At 46.9% G+C, this 20,707-nt stretch overlaps 1 protein-coding gene across 3 annotated transcripts in view; it reads left to right on the forward strand.

The window, feature by feature from the left end:
* Positions 1–20,707, forward strand: part of ATXN7 (ataxin 7) — a 137,052-nt gene that overhangs the window by 14,014 nt on the left and 102,331 nt on the right. For 2 of the 3 annotated variants that reach the window (XM_066596635.1, XM_066596637.1), the window contains exon 2: positions 6,607–6,710. Coding sequence is in view for 1 of the 3 variants with exons in the window: in XM_066596633.1 (XP_066452730.1) it covers positions 6,569–6,710 (142 nt within the window). In the remaining 2 variants the exon portion in view is untranslated. Of the gene's footprint in view, positions 1–6,529; positions 6,711–20,707 lie in introns of those variants that run through there. The other variant, XM_066596633.1, reaches the window with a different exon arrangement.

A 20,707-nucleotide genomic window follows, 5' to 3' on the forward strand; every position in this document is an offset into this window, starting at 1 on the left:
CGCTATGGAATTTCCGAAGTGCTTCTGGCGTGTGAGAAGGCGGCCTAATTGTGTGGTGTGAACGCGTCCAGCGGAAAAACGGCAAACTAGAAAGAGCTCGTTTGTCGTTGAAGGCATGGTTTATACTGCATCGTTGCTTGACGGTACAGACAGAAGACCATCCAATCATTCGAAGAGGAGTGTGTGGAGTGAAGGTTGAACGCTCCCGAGGGGATCCGATAAGCGATCTCAAAAACGAACATACATGCGCTATTATCAACATGTGCAAAAGGCCATCATGCGAACTCACAAGTCACTATATACTAATGCATGCCCTGTATTGTATATGTGCTGTATACAATATCCACTATGTATCATGTAGAAAATGTACATATCTATAGGTTATCACACCCGTCACATCATATATACTTGAGATTGCACTATGTATATACTGTGTGCAATATCCTCATGGTCTTATGAATGTATGCATAACTATCCACAGCTGGGGGATCCTTAGACAGGTGGGTTATCTACACTACACCCCCCCCCCCCCCCTTATATATGATGGCATATGTAACAGGGCAGGATATGCAGTACTATATAAGATTACTCTAGAATGTGAGCGCTCTATACTTAATACCTGAACAGCCCCACACGATGGGATCACAAGGATCCAACCAGGTGTCATTGCAGCCAAGGACCCCCTTGATAGATTGCCAGTCAGACTATAGTATAATGCAATACTATAGTATTGCATCATACTGTATGAGCTATCAAACCATTGCAAGTTTGGGGTTTTATGGAAACTAAGGATAAATATTAAAAAAATATGTAAAAATAAATTTATTTTAAACATTATAAATAATATTAAAAGTTTTTAAACTCTTATTTTTTCTAGTCGGCGCATTGAAATCTCCAAGAAAAAAATGGAATAAAAAGCGATGAAGTCATATGTAACTAAAAATGATATCAATAAGAACTACAGAACACTCTGCAAAAAAATGAGCGCTCACACTGCCCCGTTGGCAAAATAAAAAGTTCTGGGGTCAAAAGATGGCAGCACATGTGGATCTGCGCCAAAATCATTGCAGAAATGACGCCCCTTCTGTGAAACCGGCCTTAATAAGCAGCTCTAAGCAAATGTTCATTCCGTGGTTTGTTCTTTCCCGTTTAGGCCGGTTTCACACGAGTGTATTTGCGCCTGCAATACACAGAAAATAGAAGCTATTGATTGCAATGGGTTCATTCACCCGTACGGATTTGGCGTGCGCAGTTCTGTTGCACAAAAATACGCAGCACGCTCTTATTTTCTTGTGCATTTCCGCCAGAAAAGAGAACATTTTTGAACTTGTGAAAATGCCATAAAAATGCCATGGGTCGGGCACAAAATAATGCTGCATGCCCTAGAGCATAGGTACTGCAGTGTATGAAGAGGGCATCACAACAGTATAACGTCTAGTCGCTGCAGAGATAATGGAGTGAGTGAACCGGCCTAACACTTGCAGGAAGTCGGCGACCCCTTAGTATAAGCTGGTGGTATAGCTGGGGACAGGATTGTGCAGTTCCTCTGATCATCGGGGAGTTCTCTTCCTAGTCATTTGTCTTCCGCGCTGAGGCCTCGCCACCGCCGTGACATTGCTGGATTCCCAGCAGAACAGACATTTATCTCCAAAAATTGACTTGGGGAATTCTTCTTCCTGGTGGAATGCTGCTCATTGCACAACTGCGGCCCCAGTTCTTGTCAGCGCTCCCTCAGGAAGAATTAGGAATACATGCTTGAAACCTAAATGTCTATTTAGATATACACAGTGGGACTCCCTTAACCTAGCATCCGGTAATCCAGAAACCATTCGACATTTTGGTTTCAGCTCGGAACTGTAATATATTGTAGAATTCGCGAGTGCAGAAGACTGAGCCGAGAGAACCAGCGAGGAAATTCCCCTGACGTGACTTTACAATCTTCTTTGCCCGGCTTCACACGGACGTATTTGCGTGCGCGATATATATGCAGAGAATAGGACCCATTGATTTTAATTGTTTAGTTTACGGTTCTGTATTTTTCAAGCCCGTGTCGATCACGCAAAAAAGATACAACATGCTCTATTGTTCTGCATATTTGTGCACCAAAGATCGCCATGGAGATTGATGGGGAGAGCGCAAATGTGCGCACAATACGGAGATGTGTGAAACACTGCGTTATTGCACTGAAAAAACACACTTGGAACTCATTAAGACTTATTAGCCATTTCCATCGGTGCGTCTTTGTTTGCAGCTCATAAATCAATATGCCTTGCGGGTGCAAAACGTACAGTAAAATAAGCCGATGCGCTCGGAAAAAAGGATCATTTGTTCCGCAAATACGCTGCATTCAGCAGTGTGTAAATACGCTGGCGCTCTTGTGATTCCAGCCTTACTCTACTTTTGTGAGACTTTTTCTATAACTGTCTCATAATCCAGAATATTTGATGATCTGGCAAATTCAGTGGATGCTAGATTAGAGGAATTTTAGTGTTTAAATACGGTATATAAAGAGAAATAACATTAAGGCCCAATGTCCACTTACTCACACGGATTCCACTTCTGAATCCCGCAGCAGAATTTGTGCGTGTCTGTGGCCATGGACAGGAAAAGAAAGTTTCTTAGCTCTCTGGATTCCGTGCGGGTCTCCTCTATGCCGGTCGGATCTTCTTTCTTCAGCACGGTGAATGCATCTGACACGCCCGGTGCATGCGCTGTGCTTTCTTTTTTGTTTTTAGATCTCCTGCTTTCCCGCGGATCCGCGGCACGTCCACAGTGACAGCTGTGGCTGTGCCGCGGATTGGACGGCTTCCCTTCACTTCAAGAGGGGGGAATATCTAAAGAAGAATATAATGTGGTCTGCAGAAACTGTAGGGCAAGTGTCAGAAAAGCTAAAGCTGATAATGAATTGAGGCTTGCAACAGAGGCCAAAAGCAATAAAAAGGGATTTTGGTGGTATGTCAAAACCAAAAGAAAAGTCAAAGATGCTACTGGAAGCTTTCAAGATGAAAATGGTGAATTGGTTAAGAATGATGTTGAGAAGGCCGAACTTTTAAATCCCTATTTTGTATCTGTTTTCTCTCAGAAAGTAGATGGAACATCAACTGATCTTCCCTGTGCTATTGGTGGAATAAAAGTAGACAGTGGATCGGAAAGGATTAAAGAACTACTAGATGTGTCTGTAATCAAGTGGCCATTCAGTGTATATACAGCAGTCTTCCAGAAGATCTGTGTAATGTAGTGTATAGGACCAAACAAACGCAGCACACTATCCTCTCAAATGTTATATTAATCACTATGGGGATGGATTATATACTGATGCAATAAAAATATTGCATCAGCTAATTCAGTACCTGCTTTATTATAAGATCACTTGAGCCCGTAGAGGCGATGATTCCATTAAATGGGTTTTCTTGTGACGACAACCCCGTCTATATGTCCTGTTAGATGTCATAAGAGGGTCTGCACTATTAGCCATTCATAGCTATTCCGATGGACCCAGACCCTCCATGGATTATGAGGTCAATATGGACCGAAACAAGTAGAAAAAAATGGAGAGATAAATAGGACACAGATCTAAGTTTTTAGTTTGATAATGTAAAGCAAAAAAGGTCTCCCCTTTATGGAGTGGTGCTAGCTTAGGCATACCTCCCATAAACGCAAAGATATTTCATACACTGAAGGATCACTGCATTAGGAGCACCTACTCAATAATGGCTTGGCTCATTTCACAAGGTAGCGAGAAACCTTCATTCGCTACCTATGCCCGCTGCAGCAGTTCTATCCGTTGGTGCACACTTGGCGGGTAAGTGGGAGCAGATCACACGGGCCTCTCTAATATATCCCAAACATGATCAATGGGGTTATAGTTCTGTGAGTTTGGGGGTCTCAGGTCTCTGTAGAGTTCACCATTCAAAAATTGGTAAGAAGATCACTGATCGAAGGCCATGCCAGGGAAATACTCCCCAGACCATGACACTATTACCTGCCTGGCGAACCCTAATGCTGCACCAATCGGATACAGCTTCATGTTGTTTATGCCAGATACAGACCCAGCCATATGTATGGTTCAGCAGAAAACTTGCCACTCCAGACAACCTTCTTCCATGTGTCATTGACGTTTTTCTTGGGCCCATGTGAGGATTTGTTAGCGATAATGCTGGGTCATCTGGGGTACTCTTTTCTGTCTTCAGCTATTAAACCCAAGTTGACGCAAGATGCGCCACATGATCATTGTGGAAATTTGTCTAACTTTACTGCTGTTGTACTGCTGGGTCAGTTGGTTCATTGTGGCAACGTTGCTGTTGAGATGCCAGACATGCCACACAATGTTCGCCTCTAACATCAAGCACACGTGGCCTGGCGCTGTGTGACCTGTCAGATGTTTGTCCGTGGTTCAACCAGTCTTGTACACTGGTGATACTGTGGTTCAGGAACAGCTAACAAGTGTGACTGTTCCAGAAATACTGGCATCACACCTCTGCACACCAACAGTCTGCCTACGGTCAAAGTCGCTTAGGTCAACACGTTTACCCATGACTGCCGAATGTTGCCTTCTGCTGCACAGAGAAGAGGACAGCACTTTACCTTATAGCAAATCATGAGACGGCATCACGTGGTACTACATTAATGATCACAAGATGTCATGCGCCAGCTGTTCCTAATGCAGTGATCATTCAGTGTAGAACCAAAAGTCCAAACGGTTGACAGAAGATGGGGAGGTCTTGTCCCAGACCCTAAAGTTGACTATATGGATCCCAGAATGGACTAAAAAAAAGTTAATCACTTTCTGCTTCCTGTATGGCCAGCGAGAGCTCAAAGAGCTGGGATAGCCATGTGCATAGTCCAGTATTACTATATTGTAAAAATACATGTATGTGTTTCCACCTGCATTGGGGTCTTCATCAGCCTGTGATATATTACGTGGCAGCCATTAACTGAATAGCACATCTTATGGTTGGGTGCGGCTCCCTGTGAGGATAACAACAGATCACCGGGCGTTTCTGAACCCACAGCCACAGGACTTATCGGATATATCTGATTCCCAGATGTACAGTACATATTCAGTAAGGGTGAAAATTCCCTCCATTCTTTCTGTCTGTCCTTCCCACCTATTTCTAATAACTTCCATTCATGTGATATATTCAGCAGTGTTACAATGTAGAAAGATCATATAGCCAAATGTGTCCTTAGTCTCTATGAACCAATATCACTCCTGGGCCACAATATAGTAATAGTTCAGTGCATTGCTTATGACCTTGTCTAAAATTACCCTCTGCGAGTCAGGAAGAATGTACTCCTTGTCGGACTAGGGTTTCTTGGCCCCACCCGGAAGAAACGATACTGAGGGCCCACCCGCCATCTTTCTGCTCAGAAAAATTAAGGGAAAACTTAAATCCTACATCCGATCATGTTCACCGCGGGGTCTGCTGACTCTTTCATGTCTGTCATACCGTATGTACCTGCTGTCATCTGTAAAGAGAACGCGGCACCAATGGCGGACCTGCCCTGACTGGTGTTGTCTGGTGAACACTAATCGAGCTGCACGGTGCTGGGCTGTGAGCGCAGGTCCCACTATAGGACATCAGGCCCTCATGGAGCCTGTTCCTCATAGTTTAGTCAGAACATGCGGACCAGTAGCCTGTGGGAGGTCATATTACACGAACATTAATTTCCAATTTCCGGGCTGCACCTGAAGTGCAGTTGGCGGATGTCGTTAAAATGCATGTGCTAGCGGCAGCCACTTGTGCAGGTGTAATAGCAGCCTCAGTGACTTGTGGATGTACTGTGATACTTAAAGGGGTTGTCCATGTGCAAGGCAATTTTTTTTTAAAAATTGATCAGACCTGTTCAAGCTGGCGAACCAGCGTTCCAGCCCCACGACCCTCCCGCTCTCTGTTTTGGAACAGCTACTGCCTGAGTGCTGCAGCCAACAAGAGGCCACAGTGGTCACGTGCCATTCTGAAATCGCTGATCGGAGACTGTGAGCCATCATGCCAGGAATAGCTTACATCTGCCTGATGAGATCTTGAGGTGCCATTTTATTGTCATGTGAACCCAGAGCCTTCTGAAGGCCCCCAGGGCTGCCATAAATGAGCGCCTACTGAGGTGTGCCTGCAGCATGTCTTGGGAAGACTGCCTGTCAGAATACAATATAATGAAATACTATGGTATTGCATTATACTGTATGAGTGATCAAACAATTGTAAGTTCAAGTCCCCTACGGGGAATAAAAGAAAATGTAAAGCTTAATTTATTATTGTAAAAAATAAAAGGATTTTCCCCATATTTAAAATAAAAAAATAAAAATCCCCAAACCATATTTGGTATCACCGCATCCATGAAAGTCTGATCTGTCAGAATGCATTATTTAACCCAAATAGTGAATGTTGTAAATAAAAACACCATGCCAGAGTTGCACTTTTTTGGTTACCCCGTCTCTAAGAAACAAATTTAATAAAAAGCTATCAAAAAGTCTTGTGTACCCCAAAAAGGACCCATAAAGAAAGCATACATCTGTGTGACCCCGTTGGCATCTGATTTCCTGTGATTACTGTTTGTCAGGTTTCCTATGTATTATCATGCTTTTCTTTCTGTTCCACTCTGCAGGGTCAGACTTACAGATACGAGAACTGGAGAACTAGAAGAGTTATCAGACATCTTAAACCAATCACTGACCGCACCAACTTGCCATAGGAATGCATCCTTGAAAGGTACATGGAAGCATTTTGGGACACCTCTTCTTTTAGTGGGCATCTTTACACGTGGGCCTTCTCTCGTTGCTCATTTTGCATCATGTATTCTTGTCTACCTAGATGGTAGGCTGCAGCAGAATTTGGTGTCGGCATAGAAAATTGGGCTTGTCCAAGTGGAGCTTGTTAGCAAGGAGTGGGGAACCTACCATAGTATGCCAGCTAGCAGGAACGCAATGATGATGCCCACAACGGGTAAAAGGGGAGCAATGATTGGCTGAGCAGTGCCTTCTTCATCTTCCACATCATTGGTTAGCCGAGGGTGTGCTGGGACCTATAATACACACCAGATATGAAACTGTACGCAGGGCAATCTAATATTAGCACAATGTAACTTCATACTTACCAGCTTCTATACCCCTGGCAATCGGCTTTTAACAGTCAGGAAAGCCATGTCTGGTCACCTATTACCCCTGAGGCCATTGGAAATGTCAGATCACACAGTGGCCACTTAGATGAATGACTGACCATGTAATACTTTAGAGTACGTTCACATGTAGCGGAATTGATGCCGATTTTTTTTTTTTTTTTTTTTTTTTTTTTTTTTTTCCGAAAAACCGAACCGCGTGGATCTTGATGTGAATCCTCGGCAAGTTTCACCCTTTCATTTGAAGGGGTGAAGTCTGCTGCGGATCCATGTTAAAATCTACACTAATGACGTCTTCCCATGGCGTTAATTCTTCCTTAAGAAACCATGTTTGTTGGCACCGATATTGCCCTATCCTTGGACAAAATCTGAGTGCGGCAATCCAATGTGGGAAGTGGTTTTCCACGTTGGAATTCCGCACTTGTATTTTGACTATTGACAGGGCAAAATCTGTGTGCATATTTGCACCAAGAACCAAAGCAGAATGCTGCAGATTTTGACGCTTTTTTTAAAGGTAAAATTCACATTGGAAAGAAAAAATTCCATATGCAGGGATGTTGGAAGTAGAAAAATAAGGCCTACTCATCTGTTAGGTGGCCCCTGGATCCAGTGCAAGAGCTCCAGTCCTCACCGCGCTGATCCTAGAAAAAGCTTCAGTGGTCACGTCCGATTGGCCGGGGCGATCACGAACTGCTGAAGCTTCTTCTGGGACCCGAGTGGCGGGGCAGGGCTCCCACACTGGACTCGGGCCACTTAAGAAGTGAGTGCCTTATTTTTCTATTGTCAATCAGTCCCTGCCTGTAGAAAGTGTTTGTTTTTTTTTTCTTTTCTTTTTTTTACCACTTCTAGAAAACCCCTTTAACTTTTCTGCTGACAGCATGCATACTACAGCCTCTGCGGTGTGGGTATACTGTGGGTGCAGTACCCGGTTTAGCCTGGCATCCAGCATCACATGAGGTGTGTCACACTTTACAGGAAAACAGTTCTGCCTTTTTTTTACCTTTTTGGCTGTAGTTTTGTGTGTGTTACATAGTTGTAGTGTGTAGTGTGTGCAGCGCCGTCATTGTGCTCATGTTGTCCAGATGACACTCGCCGCTTTTCACAAAACACCTTTGTGATGTTCGTGCAGTGATTCAGCAAAGCACTTTGACCTGCTAATGAAAGAACTGAATGTCTTCTGTTCCAGCAGGTAAGAAGCCCCCAGAGAAAAAGATACTTTTGGGGTAGTTGGGAGAGTAATTGCCCCTAATACCAGATTCTCATATGGTGCTTTTTAAAGAACCTCTGTCATCACCTTGAAGCCTCTTAAACTACATTACGGGCCTCAATGGTGAGGGACAGGGATTTTGGAGCTGTTTCTTATACTCGCTGGGTCACCAGTTCCAGCGCTGCGTCCCGAGAAGTAAGCGCGTGCGCACAGCGTGTCTCTGTCCACAAGGTTGTGTGCGCACACTCTCCTATTCGTCACTATGGGAGAGCACACACACAGCCATGTGAAGAGTCACGCTGTGCGCACGTGCTTATTTTTTGGGGGTCACAGCGCTGGAACAGGGGACCCAGTGGGCATAAAGAGCAGCTTTCTATATCTGCCATCCCGTTATTTTTGAGCCCCATAATGTAATTCATGGGGGTTAAAGGTTATGACACAGACCCTTTATGCTAGCCGAATGCGCATGTGTTCTGAGTACGGAGATCAGAGTAGTGGTCCTTTTACATACACTGATTATTGGTCCCAAGCGTTACTCCGAATGCTTGTTCATCCAACAATCGGACTGTATAAAGGGACCAATGATCAGCTGACTAACGAGCGAACACTCATTAATTGGCTAAGCTTGTAGTTTATGCAGACATAAAAATATTCCCTGCCTGGTTACACATCTTCCCATGTAACGGAGAGACGTGCAGCTGATCAATGACAGCTCTATGGAGACCAACAATCGTGTCAACAGGGTGGGTTGTCCCCTTAGAGCAGATAGTCTGCTCTTGTTACACTGAGGTAACGAGCATGGGCCAACACGCTCATTCTTGGTCAGTGGTTGTTAGCACAGGCAGATCTGACCATGTAAAAGGGTCATAAGATGCTTCCAGGCTCCTCTAGCAGATGCCTTATGATTAGAGATGAGCGAGTATACTCGCTAAGGCACTACTCGCTCGAGTAATGTGCCTTAGCCGAGTATCTCCCCGCTCGTCCATAAAGATTCGGGGGCCGCCGCAGCTGACAGGTGAGTTGCGGCGGGGAGTGGGGCAGGGCGGGCGGGAGAGAGGGAGAGAGAGATCTCCCCTCCGTTCCTCCCTGCTCTCCCCCGCAGCTCCCCGCCCCGCGGCGGCACCCGCATCTTTCGGGACGAGCGGGGAGATACTCGGCTAAGGCACATTACTCGAGCGAGTAGTGCCTTAGCGAGTATACTCGCTCATCTCTACTTATGATCCCAAGAATAAAAGGATCAGGCATGTGGATATCGAAGATCCAACTGCCCGATCTTCTTTCCCTTAACATCTGTTATCGGGGAAGAGCCATCAGGAGCCCCAAGCACATTAATTCATCCACAGGTGACTGTACAAAACTAGCAGCTGGATGAGTATAAAAACTACATTCCTGGACTCATTGGAATCTGGTCTATGAGCACCATAACTTGGTTACGGTGCTCATAGGTTCCTCCTTAAATGAAAATAAAAAAAACCCTTCCCTCATAGGTAAAACTGCTATATATGTCCCATACTGGGCCAACGAAGGTCAAAGGCGCATGTTGCTTAGCAGAGTGCTGCTGCCCCTTCATTCTAGCAATTGTTGGGGGTTACGCTTTAACCTGACAGTATAGTGAAGATCATAAAGTAAAAAAAAAACATTGTACGGACGCAACTCCAGTATAAAACTGTCTATAACAAATGCCTTAAATAGGTTGTGCAGGAATGATGCATAGGATAGGTCATCGGTGGGTGATCAGCAGGAGTTCCCTGCTTGGGTTCCCTAATGATCATCTGATTACTAGGCTGATACGCCAGTAAACAGAGCCGGGATGGTATAATACACACTTTTCCCCATGACATCATGACAGCATACGCTGGAGGTTGCTCACCTGCTGACCTGAAGGGACAGGAAGAGGCAGAATATAAAAAGCACCTCCCCTCCACCAACACCAGTGTTTTTCCTGTCCCTTCAGGACAGCAGCGGCAGAACTCCAGCAACGCTGTCCCATGCCGGAGGAGGACTTACCGGCGAAGCGGCGGCGTGGATCTTTCGGGCAGCCCCGGCAAACCCAGTGGGAAGGACCCCATCTGGGAGCTTTCCGGGGACTGCGTGGGCCGGGGCCCAAGTACGGGTTGCCGGCACCACTGCGGCCGTCATTTCGGGCGGCGGCCGCCATCTCCGGTGGGCCGGGGTCCAAGTACGGGCTGCCGGCACCACTGCGGCCGTCATTGCGGCGGCGGCCGCCATCTCCGGGTCCAGGGCCGACAGGAGCGCTCCAGGGGGCGTGGCTTCGGATACAGCGCGGTGACGTCGGACGCTCCGCAAAGGGGGCGTGGCCTGGCGCGGCCGGCGCCAAATTCAAAAATCCGCTGCCCCTGCATCAGCTGGTGGTGTTTCTCCACGCTAAGGAACGATCCTAAGCACAGGAAGCGTTCCTGCAAGGCGCAAGATGTCGACCAGAGAGGACCCAGAGACCCTCCTAACTGTAAGTGGTCCAGTGGACCAACCTACACCTGCACTACATACACTTCCCCACTAACAGAGTTTCCCTTGTCTTACAGGACAGGGATACTCAAAAACCAAGGGAGGCTAGACGCAGGAGTAAAAAATGTCCAGTATGTCTAACCAAACTTGACGACTCCTGCACCAAAACGCTATGCGCTACCTGCTCCGCGAAAATTATGCAGGAGGAAAAAACTTCCCTTATGGCCGAAATTCGGTCAGTCGTCCGAGAAGAAGTGCAGTCCTCCCTCTCGGACCTCCAACCTGGGCCTTCCGGGGTTACACGCAGGTCGGTTCCGGCGGTGTCTGAGTCTGACTCCGACATAGCGGAAAATGTGGATTTTGACGGGGAAGTGACGCAGGAGGACAAGAAATATCTTTTCTCTACCGCGGACATGGATCAACTGCTGAAAGCAGTACGCAGGACCATGCAGGTGGAGGAAGACGTGCAGCAACCCCGCACAGTCCAGGAGGATATGTTCGCGGGGTTACTCCCGCAACAAAAATCTTCATTCCCCGTAAACGCCACACTCAAGCAGCTAATCCTAAATGAGTGGGAGAGCGTGGATCAGGCTCCGCTAATCCCCAGGGAATTTAAAGAACGCCTGTTATTTCCGGGAGATGAAGTGTCCTTTTTGGACGAGATACCTAAAGTCGATACTGCAATTGCCATGGTATCCAGAAAGTCCGGGTTGCCCTTTGAGGATACATCCCACTTAAAGGACCCGTTGGACCATAAGGTGGACACATCCATGCGTAAAGCCTGGTCCACCTCCGGTCTCATCATGAAAGCTAACATCGCGGCCACTTCCGTGGCTCGTTCCATGGCAATCTGGTTGGACCAATTCGCAGCCCTAGTCGACCAAAAAGCCCCTAGGGAGGAGTTCGCAAGCGGCATCCCTCTGCTGCGAATGGCAACAGGGTTCCTGGCAGATGCTTCGATGGAAACAGTCCGCCTCGGAGCCCGCATGGCAGCCCTATCGAACACCGCCAGAAGGGCAGTGTGGGTGAAAGAGTGGTCAGGGGACGCTGCGTCCAAAAATAGGCTATGTACCCTACCGTTCCGGGGCGGGCGTATATTCGGACCAGACCTGGATCGTCTGCTGGAGAAAGCAGCTGACAAGAGTCACGGACTGCCTGCCACCAGACCACCCAAGAGACCCTTCACCCCTCATCCCTCGTCTACGTACGCCGGGAAGGGAAAGACCGGAAGATGGTCTTATCCAAAGGGCGGAAGGGGTAAGACTTTAACTTTTGTCCCTCAGCCCATACTTTCGGGCCCGGTAGGGGGTAGACTGGCTCGCTATTCCAATAGCTGGCGTAGTATTACAACTAATGAGTGGGTACTGCACCTAGTGGCGGAGGGGTACAGGATCGAGCTACTATCCCGCCCCCCGGACAGGTTTATGATAACCCCAACCCAGTCTCCAGGCCTAGAACAGGCTCTGTTGGAGGGCATACGGAACCTACAGGGTCTCGGCGCGATTATCCCAGTCCCTAAGAAGGAACAGGGAAAAGGTTTCTATTCCCCCCTCTTTCTGGTTCCCAAGCCAGACGGCTCCCACCGCACCATTATCAATTTAAAACAACTGAATAAATTCATTGAATATAGGAGATTCAAAATGGAAACCATTAGAACTGCAACTCCTTTAATTGCCAGGGATAACGTAATGGCTACAATAGACCTTAAGGATGCCTATTTTCATATCCCTATTTACGCCAACTCACAAAAATTTCTGAGATTTGCGCTGAGGGTGGAGGGGGAAATCCGCCACTTCCAGTTCGTCTGCCTACCATTTGGAATCTCCTCGGCTCCGCGAATTTTTTCCAAGGTCGTGATGGAAATGGTGGCCTTCTTACGAAACCAGGGTGTCATGATCATCCCCTACTTAGACGACTTCCTGTTGGTGGCAGATTCCCCATCTACTCTGAGATCACACTTGGAGTCCACATTGCAGTTATTTAAGGAGCTTGGCTGGATTGTTAACGAGTCAAAATCCAACATGGAGCCAGAAACCAGGAAGAAATTCCTGGGTGTCATTCTGGATTCCAGTCTACAAAATTCGTCCCTTCCTCCCCTAAGAAAACATCTTATCATAGAAGAATGTTCCAACCTATATAAAAAACATAGGGTAACGATAAGAGACGCAATGCGGATCCTGGGACTAATGACTTCGTGCATCGGCGTGGTCCCCTGGGCCCAATTCCACAGTCGCGGACTCCAGTCACTAATTCTCCGGAATTGGGACAAGTTGCAGGCTTCGCTTGATCAGACAATCCCTATTTCTGCGGAAGCCAGAGCTTCTCTTCGTTGGTGGGTGTCGTCGGACAACCTGTCTCAGGCATCCGATTGGAATTTGGACCCGGCCGTAATAATCACGACCGATGCCAGCGCCAAAGGGTGGGGGGCCCACTTTGAAGGCGGTTATGTACAGGGGGCCTGGGACGTTCACGAGAAAGCTAGCTCATCGAACTTTAGGGAGCTTAAAGCTGTATGGAAATCCCTGCGTAGCCTGCAAACACGATTAGTGGCGAAACATGTGAGGATCTTCTCAGACAATATGACAACAGTATCACTCATTCGCCACCAGGGTACCACCAGGAATCCTCCACTACAACGACTGGCGGGGCGGATCCTTCAATGGGCGGAAGGCACAACAAAGTCCCTATCGGCCTTTCATATAAGAGGAGCCGAGAACTCAGCCGCGGACTTTTTAAGCAGAAGGAAAGTGGACCCAGGAGAGTGGGAACTCCATCCAGAGGTGTTCAGCCTTCTTGTGGAGAAGTGGGGGGTACCAGAAGTAGACCTCTTTGCGTCAAGCGCAAACACCAAATGCCGGCTTTTCTTTTCCAGAGGCGCAGAGAAACAGGCCCTGGGCACGGACGCTCTCTCTCACCCCTGGGATTGGGACCTAGCGTATGCCTTTCCCCCTCTACCACTAATCCCGCTTCTGCTAAGGAAATTACTGCAGTCAACCCTAACAGTAATTTTTGTAGCACCATATTGGCCCAAAAGACCGTGGTTCCCCCTCCTGAGATCCCTGTCAGTGGGAGAGCCCTTCCACCTTCCAACAAGACCGGACCTACTGTCGCAGGGCCCTCTTCTTTACCCGGAAGTTCACAAGTTCAGGCTTACGGCCTGGAGCTTGAGCGGGTAAAGTTCCTAGGAAAGGGTCTTTCCCCTAAGGTTATTTCCACCATTAGCGAGAGCCTTAAACCCTCGACACACAAAATCTACTCCAAAGTCTGGAAAAAATTTTCGGAGTGGTTAGGCCAGGACATCCAGCAGCTGGATCAGCCAGACGTCCGGAAAATCTTAGATTTTCTCCAGGCGGGCCTGGATAAAGGTTTGAGTCCGAATACACTCAAAGTCCAAATTGCGGCCTTGGGGGCATTCTTCGATCTCGCGCTGGCGGAGCACAGGTGGATTAGGAGATTTCTTAGAGGGGCGAGCAGATTACATCCATTCACACGGCCCACGGCACCACCCTGGGATCTAACCATAGTCCTTCAGGCCTTATGCGACCCCCCATTTGAACCGATTACGGATCTATCCATCGCCTGGCTGACATACAAGGTAGCCCTGCTTGTGGCAGTTACGTCAGCCAGACGCGTGGGGGAAATCCAGGCCCTCTCACGAAGGGCCCCATATATGACTATCCACCCGGATAAAATAGTTTTTTCTTTAGACCCATCCTTCCAGCCTAAAGTATTGTCAGATTTCCACAGGGGCCAACCAATAGTTATTCCAGCCTTTTGCCAAAATTTCAAAAATGCAAAAGAACAAAAGCTCCATAATATAGACGTCAAAAGAGCGGTACTAGCGTACCTCGAGGCAACAGAAAGTTTCAGGAAGTCTGACAAACTTTTCGTTCAATTTCAGGGGCAGGCCAAAGGAAAGGCCGCTTCTAAAGATGCGATCGCCAGGTGGCTCAGGAGAGCCATCCAGGAGGCTTACAAGGCCAAGGGCATCCCCCCTCCAGAAGGATTGAAGGCCCACTCAACGAGAGCGGTGGCATCCTCTTGGGCGGAGAGAGCGCACGCATCGATTGAGCAAATCTGTAACGCAGCCACATGGACTTCAGGCCATACTTTCATCAAACATTATAGGCTGGACTTTAAATATAGCCAGGACGCATCCTTCGGTAGGAAGGTGCTCCAAGCCGTAATCCCTCCCTAAAAAGCCCATGCCACTTATTTGGTATTCCTCCAGCGTATGCTGTCATGATGTCATGGGGAAAAGGGGAATTTTTTCTTACCGATAATTCCCTTTCTGGAAGACATCATGACAGCATACGGGCTTTTTTCCCCCCCTTACCAACATGGTTACCCTAGTTTGTCCAACACATGAGGTAATGTGTATGCTTTAACTTTGTTTTCTGAGGTGTGTGATGTCAATAAAAACACAACTTCTGGTTAAGTAACTGGTCACTGTGGTCATTTGGAACGCACTGGTGTTGGTGGAGGGGAGGTGCTTTTTATATTCTGCCTCTTCCTGTCCCTTCAGGTCAGCAGGTGAGCAACCTCCAGCGTATGCTGTCATGATGTCTTCCAGAAAGGGAATTATCGGTAAGAAAAAATTCCCCTTTTCTCATTCGCTTGAATAGGAACTGTGCCTGCAATACCATAGTGGGCCACTGCAGGGTGTATGGAGCTGTGTGTATCCAGCAGCACATCGGCTGCATATGGTCTGTTAATCAGCTACCTAGTGGAGGTCCCAGGAGGTGGATCCCTACAGGTCAGCTATTGCAAATCTGCAAAGCACAAGACCACAAAAATTCCTTGGCAAGTCTACATGTAAGGCCTCATGTCCACGGCACGTGCGGATTTTTCATGCGGATTTCTGCAGCGGATGCACTGTGAGTAATCATTAAATAGTTTTTTTTGTTTTTTTTTTATTGCTTACGGGAGATCGCCGATTGCATTTTTTTTTCTTCCATGTGGATGCACTGCGGATTATCTGTAACCCCACCTCCCAGCCTTTTCCCCACCTCTCTAATTGATTTTAACCTTCAAATCCATAGTGAATCTGCAAATGTATTTGCATCGGATGCACGGTAAATCGTAATCTCCATAGAGATGATTGGAGCACATCCATGTGTGATCCGCAGCAAAATGGAGCATGCTGCGATTTATTATCCGTGCGTGGCATCCGATAATCAAATAAAAACAAATCCGCAGCTGTTAAATAAAGTGCGTCCGGCCAATGCTTCCCTATAGGCGGCTTCATTTGCAGATCTCACGTGCGGGTGCTACGTGGGGATTCCGTAAATCAAATCCACCTGTGGACATTGGGCCATAGACATGCAGATTTTGCAGTGGATTCTCAATAGAGTATTTCCACGACGGACTTCTTTTGGCCTTCAGAGCCGCAGTTAGACTCTTCAAAAACCTAATCCAGCCTCAAGAAGAAGTTATCGTTTGGCTCCAAACGGAGCATGCGGCTCCATCTCGGGCAGATATACAAATGGTTAGAGTTGTGGGATGATTAGATGAACGGTCTTGTGTTAGACGGTAGAGCAGCATATAGGAATCCATAAGCGTTAGATGATTTTCATGCAAAAATGTAGTTTTATGTATTCCAACATAACAGCCAACGTTTCGTCTTTCTCAAGCCGAAGGAGTTTAGGGGAGCGTAGGGTCTTTTTATGTCCTTTTTAGGTCACTATCCATCTGAGTGTGAGTCTGTCTCCTTAATTGGACTCAGCATTTTTTAGGTGGAAGAGGTTGTGCCTCCTGGGATCACACTCCTTGTTTTGGGTGGGTGATTCTGAATCTTAATCGCTAGTCCAAAGGCCAGTCTTTTGATATGAACTATATGATCTTGTAGCAATTGAATCCATTTTTGTCAAGATAATTAGGTTCCTGATGAGTTGTAGGTCCAACAGAAACGCGTGGAACCCACTTGAACCTCCTCATTAATTTTGTCTTTGGCTCAACCATTTTGAGTCAGGGATTAATTCCTGAACTTCTATCTATCTCTGTATAGTGTAACTATCTCTGCTTGGATTGGGGTGACTCGTTATTCAAGCTGAGTCAATCCACGAAACAGACATTAATTGGAAACATTTGATTTATCCCTACATAAATTCTGGATACTGGCTTTTAGAATCAACCCTGATACATGGCATACAGTCACAGTCCACTTGGAAAACTCTCTGGCGTGGGAATTGGAGACAATCCATAGGGAAGGTTGTGGAGGACGGGTTCTCCAACGGTGATACTTATATGTTATGCTTTATCTGTTTTACTAGTTAAAGGGGTTGTCTCGCAGCAAACATCAAAATTTTACTTTACCCCATTCCCCCTGTCACCCCCCTGGCATAAAATAGCAATTTAACGCGGTTTTTAAACCGCTTGCTACTCACCGATCCGACGAAATATGAAGTTTTAAAAATCTTCTCCCTAAGATGGCCGCTGGTCCTTTCCCAGGGATGCACTGCGGTTTTCTCCCATGGTGCACCGCGGGTCTTCTCCCATGGTGCACCATGGGCTCTGTGCGTTCCATTGCCGATTCCAGCCTCCTGATTGGCTGGAATCGGCACACGTGACGGGGCGGAGCTACGCGATGACGCAGTGACCAGCTCTCCGGCACGAGCGGCCCCATTCACCAGGCAGAAGCACGGACTGCGCAAGCGCGTCTAAAAAAGCAAGAAGCCAGCGAAATTAGACGGATCCATGGAGACGAGGACGCTAGCAACGGAGCAGGTAAGTGAATAACTTCTGTATGGCTCATATTTAATGCACGATGTATATTACAAAGTGCATTAATATGGCCATACAGAAGTGTATAGACCCACTTGCTGCCGCGAGACAACCCCTTTAATCTGTAGCCCTTAGTTTTAATTTGATATCAAGCTAAAGGCGGCCCAACAGGGTACTAGAGCCTCCATGCCCCTCGTATCACATCTTGTATCCAAGCTAGAGGCGGCCCAACAGGGTACTAGAGCCTCCATGCCCCTCGTATCACATCTTGTATCCAAGCTAGAGGCGGCCCAACAGGGTACTAGATCCTCCATACCCCCTGTATCACATCTTGTACCATCTCTAGCTTAGATACAACAGGGTACTAGAGCCTCCATGCCCAGCTGTATCACATCTTGTATACAAGCTAGTGGCAGTACAACAGGGTAATAGGGCCTCCATGCTCATTTGTATCACATCTCATATCCAAGCTGGAGATGGTAGAACAGGGTACTAGAGCCTCCATGCCTCCGGTATCACATCTTGTATCCAAGCTAGAGGTGGTACAACAGGGTACTAGATCCTCCATACCCCCGGTATCACATCTTGTATCTAAGCTAGAGATGGTAGAACAGGGTACTAGAGCCTCCATGCCTCCTGTATCACATCTTGTATCCAAGCTAGAGGCCGTACAACAGGGTACTAGATCCTCCATGCCCCCTGTATCACATCTTGTATCTAAGCTAGAGATGGTACAACAGGGTGCTAGAGCCTCCATGCCCCCCCGTATCAAATCTTGTATCCAAGCTAGAGGCTGCCTAACAGGGTACTAGAGCCTCCATGCCCACCTGTATCACATCTTGTATACAAGCTAGTGGCAGCACAACAGGGTACTAGAGCCTCCATGCTCACTTTTATCACATCTCATATCCAAGCTGGGGATGGTAGAACAGGGTACTAGAGTCTCCATGTCCGCCCGTATCACATCTTGTATCCAAGCTAGAGGTGGTACAACAGGGTACTAGAGTCTCCATGCTGCTTGTATCACATCTTGTATCCAAGCTAGAGGCAGTACAACAGGGTACTAGAGCCTCCATGTCCGCCCGTATCACATCTTGTATCCAAGCTAGAGGTGGTACAACAGGGTACTAGAGTCTCCATGCTGCTTGTATCACATCTTGTATCCAAGCTAGAGGCAGTACAACAGGGTACCAGAGCCTCCATGCCTGCCCGTATCACATCTTGTATCCAAGCTAGAGGCAGTACAACAGGGTACCAGAGCATCCCTTCGAGGTGTCAGTTTTCCACACTACATTCCCCTTTTCTGATATTGTAATCACTTACTTATATTAATGATACAATCACACAGAGAAAGTTTCATTCCATTCCGACAACTTCTAGGGAAGATTGTTGTTTTTTTACAATGAGTGTATCTGTAGTGGTTTCAGCCCACAGGTATCAGAGGGCCAGGTTGTGCCCATAATATATCCCTCACCCCATTATTCCACCTCCACCAGCCTGAACTGTTGTCACCTGTCAGGAAGAGCTTATTGATTCATGCTGCTTGTGGCAAATTCTGACCTCCCATCAACAGATACCTGATTTATTTCGCCAGGTGATGTTTTCCACTGTGCAGTTCTAAGGAACGAGCTGTGCATTTGGACATATCACTTAGAGCTCCAGCGTTGCATTCAGCTGAAGTTTGCTTGGCCATGCAGTGCCTATTCATCAGAGCAATTCTTGGCATCCTCCTCTGACCCCTTTCATCGAGTAGTTGTTTACTTCCACAGGGTTTCTTTCACTGGATGGTTTTCGTCGATCACACCATTTTCTCTATACCCTTCATCTTCCTGCACGTAAAAACCCCACTGGAATCTTATCTTTCAGTTTCTCTTTGGCAGCAATGGCGCTGGAACTGGTCATCTGCTGTTATAGCCCGTCTGTGCTCAGCAGCGACAAAGTGCGCATTAGTTGAAGCACCAGCATTGTATTCGGCTGCAATCTGCTTGACTGTGCAGCGCCTGTTCATCCGAACAAATCTTAACCTCTTCCTCTGACACTTTTTGTTGACTAGTTATTTACGCCCACAGGAACCCCTTTCGCTGGATGTTTTTCCCGATCACACCATTCTTGTTATACTCTCCACACTGTTTCAGTAGAAAAGCCCACAAGGTTGTAATACTAGTTCAGGCTAATCTAGTGCCAATGACCATACCATTGTTATAGCCCATTGGTGCTCAGGAACAATCCGCATCTGACACATTGGTTGGAACAATGACCTTGTATTTGGCTGTAATTTGCTTAATTATGCAGTGCCTGTTTTTTGGAGTGATTCTTGACACCCTCCTCTGACTCCTTTCATTGACTAGTTGTTTATATCCACATGATCCCCTTTGCTGGATGTTTTTACTCTCCACATCGCAGCACGAGATCCTGTCCCCGGCTAGTCTAGCACTGATGACCCGGCCTCGTTGGAAGTCGCTCAGATCACTGGATTTTCCTATCTAATGTGGATTCACACTGAAACTGATCAACGGGAAACTTGTCACGTCACTTTCTGCTGCACTCCGGGGGTCACAATTCCTATACAGAGAAGCTCCAATCTTGGAAGGAGCGGGGGCTCTAATAAAGGGGCCATTCAGTATATAACCAAGTGCTAGGTCCGCTGGAGTCAGTTTGACCCAGTATTGTAGAATTCACAAAACCGATAAATCCAGGAATAATAGTACATTGCGCTTCCCCCTGTATTACTTAGTGCATGACGTTGGAAGGCTTGTCATGTCACCACATTCTACAACAGTCGTGTCTAATTTGTTCTGGGATTTTCGCTACAATCTAGGTAGAGTAAACCATTGTGTGGAAATTATGTTGCCAGGCAACCAAGGCTTTGCATAAAAAAATATATTAATTCAGTTTAAATATGTCCTATCATGTGCAACATTGTAGTTCCTGGAGACCCGCTCACTAATAGACACTCAGCGCTGCTGTTATCAGGAGGAGCGCAGGGAAGAAACGGCTGCAAATCTGCCACCAGTTAATACGTGGGATTTAAGTAAACGCTCGCTTGTTAGTCGCTGCTGTTCAGGCTAAATATTATTAGTCGGGAACATTAATTTGCATGCACGGAGCAATGCAGAACTTTATTTGCAGCAGTGACAAAGCCATCTGGAGAGAGGGATTAGAGGGAAGAGTTTTGTGTCGCTGTTTTAATAAATG

This window comes from Eleutherodactylus coqui, chromosome 3, assembly GCF_035609145.1.
Source record: "Eleutherodactylus coqui strain aEleCoq1 chromosome 3, aEleCoq1.hap1, whole genome shotgun sequence".
Taxonomy (NCBI): Eukaryota; Metazoa; Chordata; class Amphibia; order Anura; family Eleutherodactylidae; genus Eleutherodactylus; species Eleutherodactylus coqui.